Source organism: Gambusia affinis, linkage group LG18 (assembly GCF_019740435.1).
Source record: "Gambusia affinis linkage group LG18, SWU_Gaff_1.0, whole genome shotgun sequence".
Lineage (NCBI taxonomy): Eukaryota > Metazoa > Chordata > Actinopteri > Cyprinodontiformes > Poeciliidae > Gambusia > Gambusia affinis.
The window spans coordinates 24,206,693-24,212,705 of record NC_057885.1 but is presented as its reverse complement, the minus strand read 5'-3'; the positions used below and the strand labels follow the sequence as shown (position 1 = coordinate 24,212,705).

The window sequence follows — 6,013 nt, the reverse complement described above, 5'->3', positions numbered from 1 at the left end:
AACTCGTTCTCCCTGTTAGACCCACAGCGGCACGAGAGCGCCCCCTCTGGCAAGAAGATGCATGCACACAACAAACACAAACATGCACCTGCTTTTGATGCATCACTTTCTAAAAAAACTTGTAACTAACTTTACAGATACAGGAGATTGTTTTAAATCTATAATTTCTGACCATTGATGCAGTTCTTGCTCCACTGGTGGATTATTTCATATTAAGATGTTTTTCTCGTGTTTTAAGTGGAATATTCTGCCAGTGATATTAGTAAGACTTAGCGAAGGTCTTTGCAGCAAGACTTGATGTTTTTAAGGTCTTTCTCTGCTAAAAAACAACTTTAGAATGGATTAATGCACAAATATGGAAAATAAATGCTTTAACAGAACAATAATGGTATTATCTGGATTTTTCAGAAATGATTTAACCAAATCACCTGAAATATAAAACAGAATTTATCGAAGTAAAATAACATCACACATTTCCAATTAACTTCAACTAAACCTTTGGTGCTACTAGTGTAATTTTAAACTACGAATAAAACTATGAAGTGTTAAAAAACAAGATTTATGAAAATCAATAATGTTTAAATCATGTTTATGAATGTAGAGGAGAACAGAAATATCTATATATATTTACACACACATTGAAGCATTAAACTACAGAATGAGGTTAGAATCTTCTTATTTGTGGGTTTCTCATTCCCTTTTCTTCTAAAATGCTCAAAACTAGTTTGGATTCGAGTCCTGCTGTTCTGTTCCTTCTCATCCTGAAACTACAACTTTCCTGCTCTGTGCAGAAACAGCAGCGGTAAAACCAGATTGCTGGGCACCAGCAGCCAAACCCCCGAGTCCATCAGCATACACAGATATTCTGCATCAACTAAAATTAAATTCTTAACCCCGGCACAAAGCAGAATACCCAGCATCCTCAGGGCCAGAGTGACGGTTATGGCTAAAATCATGTTGAAGGCTCTTTTCTTTGACTGGTCGGGGTTCTGCTGGTTCCCACTAGCGCCCCCTGGCTTCGGACGCCTCAGGAAATGCAGGACAGACAAACAGCAGAACGACGTAACAATGAGGCAAATGGCCAAACAAGGCAGCAGAATGTTTGTTGCGATGTTTAGATACATCGTCATTAAAGCAGACAACCCAGAACTTGTCAGCCACACGGCCGCCGTGCTGATGTTCCTGACTCTCACTTTGACCGACTCCCTCAGGTTCATGTAGGCGATGGCATGAACCACGGCTGCGTAGCGCTCCACGCAGGTCAGGATGTGGGAAATGGTCTGATTGGGAAAAACGAAGCTTAGCAGATACACTCCCATCAGGAATGTTGTCTGGGATTCCAGGTAGTCTCCCAAAACGACCAGAGCTGATCCGAAGACATCAAAAATCCCAATGATCATCATCTGGTAGGTGAAGAAGTCGGAGTGGCTGATTGCTGCGCCTGCAGCAGCTGATGGCTGACGCCGCCATCGCTGGAAACCCAGGCAGAGGATGAAGACGTAGAGCAGGAGGAGCAGCAGGTTGGCGAAGGCGTACGCCCCGTAGATGACCTTGAATCCTTCATAAGACTTACATCCTGGCGAAAAGTGATTGACGGAGACATTGGACATGTTGAAGAGAGGAGGGACGACTGAATGGACAGACATAAAGATGAGGGACATGGTCTGTAAAAAAAATGGGAAAATAAACAGAAATAAAACAACAGAAATGTGGAAAAGACTTTTAATCAACAGTAAAAACCTCCAAGTTTGGTCCAAACCCAACAGGAAACTGGGTTGTATCTTAACACTGAGAATTAGACGTTAGAGACACAAATATTAATGTTACACATTAATGTTGATTACAGCGCTGTAAATTTAAACGAACTGCACGGTGACCTTCAGGGAGTCGAGTTGACCTCATAAACAAAACTCAGCAGGAGAAACCGACTCCTGATCCTCCAGCTGAGCTTCACTGAATGCAGAACAACATCGTTTCATCCAACAATTCACACGATTCATGAGTTTTATCTTCAAAGAAACTGAGTGGGAATCATCTTTCTTTTGCCTGAATTATTATTATTATTAGTTAATTTCCTATTTGTCTTTAAAACACCAATATTAATGTAATTGTTTCAAACCTACCCTGCAGTAAAACGTCCAATCAGATGAAAACCAATCTCTGCTCAGTCTGGCATGGTCTCGTTTCCTTCCTAACATTTATTGATAAAACAGGTTCAGCGACAAACAAAATCCTGGTTTTGCATGAAAACCACAAATGACCAACTCCTCAGCTGAGGTCTGAGTTTCTGAAGAGAAGATTTGAATATGGAGCAGAACCTCATTTCATTACTGCTGACCTGATAAATGTCAGAAATGTGGTTCCGTCTCCAGATTTAAATCTGGAGATTTAATCTAGTTAAATCTGGATCGGGTGAAGTTGATTTTTACTCGTCTCAGGCCGGATTGAGTCGGAAACTGGAAGCTGCTGACGACCAAAACATTTGAAGAAAGTGAAACGTGTGAAGCAGCTTCTGTCCACAGGGATGTCAAAGGATTATTGATGATGGATTTATGTTTGTGCAAAACATACAAGACATTTGCTTCTTTGCATGTTCCAATCATCTAATGGACAGAGACAGATTGACCTGCTTCTGATGCTATGAACTGATATTATTGTTATTCAAGAGTTCATCTCTGAAAATGAGGATTAAAACTCAGTAAAGTCTAATATTTAATAAAGATCCTGGCATGGAGGAGTAAAGATCTGCAGGACGTTGCAGGGAACGAGGGAACAGTCTGTGGATACGATTGGCTGTGCTGGTTGCTGAGCAACCGGATGAAGTTAGGATCTTTTAAGGCTGCAGTTTAATAAACAAACCGCTCACATCATGTTGACTGATGAGGAGAATGCAAAGCTAATGGCTAATAGCGATGTGATGAATGTTAGGCAGCTGGTTTACCTAATGAGTCTGAATGATGCTAAGGACAACCTGAAGCTGTGAGAGCAATTTACACTGAAGTTATAATCCTGTAAGAGGAGGGGCTGTTTGACGGGTTTGATCAATTTATCAAAAATTAACACGTTTTTTCCTTTTTCATCCCGATAAAAGAACAATGTTTCACTTTCTTCCAAAATGTCTCCTGCATTGTGGTTGTTTTCCAGCTCAGCTAGATTTACGCTTCCATTAAAGCTCACAGAAACTGTTTTAAAATCACTTTTTAAACAAGTTTTGAAGTTTCTATCTAATGAATGCAAACATGCGGATATTTGAAAAGTGTTAAGAAGTAATCCAGACAGTTTTATCCAGGTTGGCTTTATTTTCAAAGAAAAATAACAAACACAAAACATTGGCTGTTTCAGTCCTGCATTTATCCACCTCTCACATTCTGATCACTAACATTTGATTAGTAAAATAGGATTCATCCATCTACATTTCAATCTTTGCTTAATCATCTATTACAGACAAACCTGACATTATTTCTATGTTTATGCATAATTGTACAGAAGGACTCAGATTCCAGGGATTCGTTTCTTGAGACGTGACTCAAGGTCTGACGTTACATTCCTGACACGTTAGCTTCCCATTCCTGTGCAGAAACAGCAGCGGTGCAACCAGACTGCTTGGCAAACACAACCAGAACCCGATTAGAAATATTTCACAATAATTTTCTGCTATGTGGTTTGGATGCAGAATGGCCATGGATGCGCTCTGCCCAGATAACCTCAGCACCAGCGTGGCGGTTATGGCCAGGATGGTGTGGAAAATCCTCCATTTTGTCTGATCCGACTTCAGTCCAGAGCAGATCAGGACACAGAAGACAGCCAGGCTGCAGAAACTCACAGTCATGACAATGAAGGCGAAGCTGGAGAAGTACGCTATGGTGGGGAAGTGTGGGTAAAACATGGAAACTGAAATAAACATCCCGAAGCACAGCAGCCAGCCAAGAGCGATGCAGACGTTTCTGACTCTGGCTCCCTGTGACTTCTTCAGCTTCATGTAGATTATGGGGTGAACCACAGCCAGATAGCGCTCCACGCAGGTCAGGCAGTGAAACACAGTCTGTGCAGGCGCACCAAAGGAGACTAAGAAATAACCATACGTCATGATGGCGGTTCTGCAGGTTCCAATGCCGTAACTGAAAGTTAAAAACCCAAAAGAAGAGAGACCCTCTGTTACAGCCATCCAGTAGGTGAGGACGTCTGTGTGGCTGTTCTGTCCTGCAGCTGGCTTGTTGGAGCGCCATCTCTGGAAACCCATCCAGAGGATGAAGAGGTAGAGAGGGAGGATGAGGAGGAGGTCGACGAGGGTGAAGCAGTAGTAATGGATGAGATGGTTGATGTTGCTGAAGCAGGAAAAGGTGACAGGATGGAGGGAGGTGTTAAAGGAGCAGATGCTGGAAGAGGAGTTGGTCAGCATGGCGGAGGAAGAGAAGAAGTTTCCACCCTGGAGATAAAACAATAACGAGTTTTATTGACCCTTTGCACGTGACGTCACTCTCTCCAAAACTTAGTCTAAAACCAGACAGTCTAATATCGTTTTTATTTAGTAGACTTCACTTTAAAATGGTCGTAAGATGCTGCGCTGCGCTGCCAGAAACAGACCAGGATGAAAACCAAACCTGTGATTTTATTTTATAACTTTTATTGCGGAAAGATGCGGCGGCGATGGATATCAGCCGTCAATCACTATGACTGTCACCTCGGTTTAAACGTGGATGAACAGCGAACAAGGAAAGATTAATGTTAATATTCTTTATAAGCAAGTATGAAGATGATATCCAATATCGCATGATGGAGAAGGTACGCGTCTAACCATTGGTAACCATGGAGACAGTGCCGCACCGTCATGTAGCCTCTCATCTCGTCTTTTGTTCGGTTTTAATGCTGCTCGGGTTTAAGGGGAAACGCTGTTTAAGACATATTAATATAAATCAAGTGGCGTGAATTCAGGCAAAGTCGGTGATTTTATCAACTCCTAACGTGTCCTAACGACCCGTTTCTAGCTTGGAAACGGGTCAGTTTCTAAGCTAGCTGTTTCCAACTTTTGTAAATCCCGCCGTCTATGAGCCAACCAGATGTGTTACCTACACAGACAAATTAGCTCACCTCCGACAAGTAAAAGCCATTAATAAACTGGCAAAAACAACTTAGGAAAACAATTTCAGTCGCTCTGTTCAATACTCCCATCACTCACTTCCGACGTCCATCGTGGCGCCTCGAGTGATTCAGTGACGCAGTTGCAAAGGGTCAATATTTTTAAAATGCACTTTGGCAGAAGGAAGTAGTTTCAGTTGGGAGAAACAGAAAATATTTCTCCAGAGAGTAAAACCCTCGGTAATTTTCAAAGAAAAGTCCTGCCGTTCTATACATTATATAAATACATGGATTAAACAGACTGACCTGGTGAGCAGTGTTTGATTCCTTGCTGCTGGCTCAGTTCAGCAGACGTCCCGGTTGAATAACATGTTTAAGTTCATCAACAGGTTTTAACTAATGGGAGGGAAACTGACAGCTTATTTGCATGATGCAAACTTTGTGATTTATTGTAGCTTTTCTACGTATGTTTTTTCCAGGAATCATAAAAAGCACTGGTGAGTTATGAATTTGATTTATGTCTGTTTCTGGGCTTTATTTCATACCAACCTGTCAGGATGTTTGTCCATATGACGCTGTAAAAACAGCCTTAAATATGGCATGAAACGTGACTTTCTCTGAACTATAGCTTCATGAAGAATTACTTCCACAGTTTTTAGGTTTATCTTTACATTTACATCTTTACAATATCTATGAAGTTACTGATATAAAGTCACATCAAAACATTTATTACAGAAGTTATTATTAATAACTTTTCATAATAGAGTTTTTTTGCTGTGATAAACCAGATTAAGATGTACAACTTCATCAATGTGAGTGATGAAGTGAATTTCAGCATTAGTGAGGTAATCTCTTCTCTTCCCTGCCGCCCACAGGACATCCAGTAAAAAGTGATGAGCTTTAGGTTTTTGAAAGTCCAAAATAAACAGAAACTTTG

General features: G+C 41.1%; 1 protein-coding gene across 1 annotated transcript; it reads right to left on the bottom strand.

Annotated features, from left to right (window-relative positions):
- Positions 1–3,292: 3,292 nt before the first annotated feature.
- LOC122821038 lies at positions 3,293–5,248 on the bottom strand. The gene is made up of 2 exons (XM_044098873.1): positions 5,177–5,248; positions 3,293–4,426 (listed from the first exon to the last, which is right to left on the bottom strand). Exon 2 carries the CDS (start codon positions 4,397–4,399, stop codon positions 3,527–3,529), a length of 873 nt encoding a protein of 290 aa, XP_043954808.1. The 5' UTR covers positions 4,400–4,426; positions 5,177–5,248; the 3' UTR covers positions 3,293–3,526.
- Positions 5,249–6,013: the final 765 nt, after the last annotated feature.

Coding starts and splice junctions, on each gene's coding strand:
- LOC122821038 (XM_044098873.1), bottom strand. CDS start 4,399: ATGCTGACCAACTCCTCTTCCAGCATCTGCTCCTTTAACACCTCCCTC.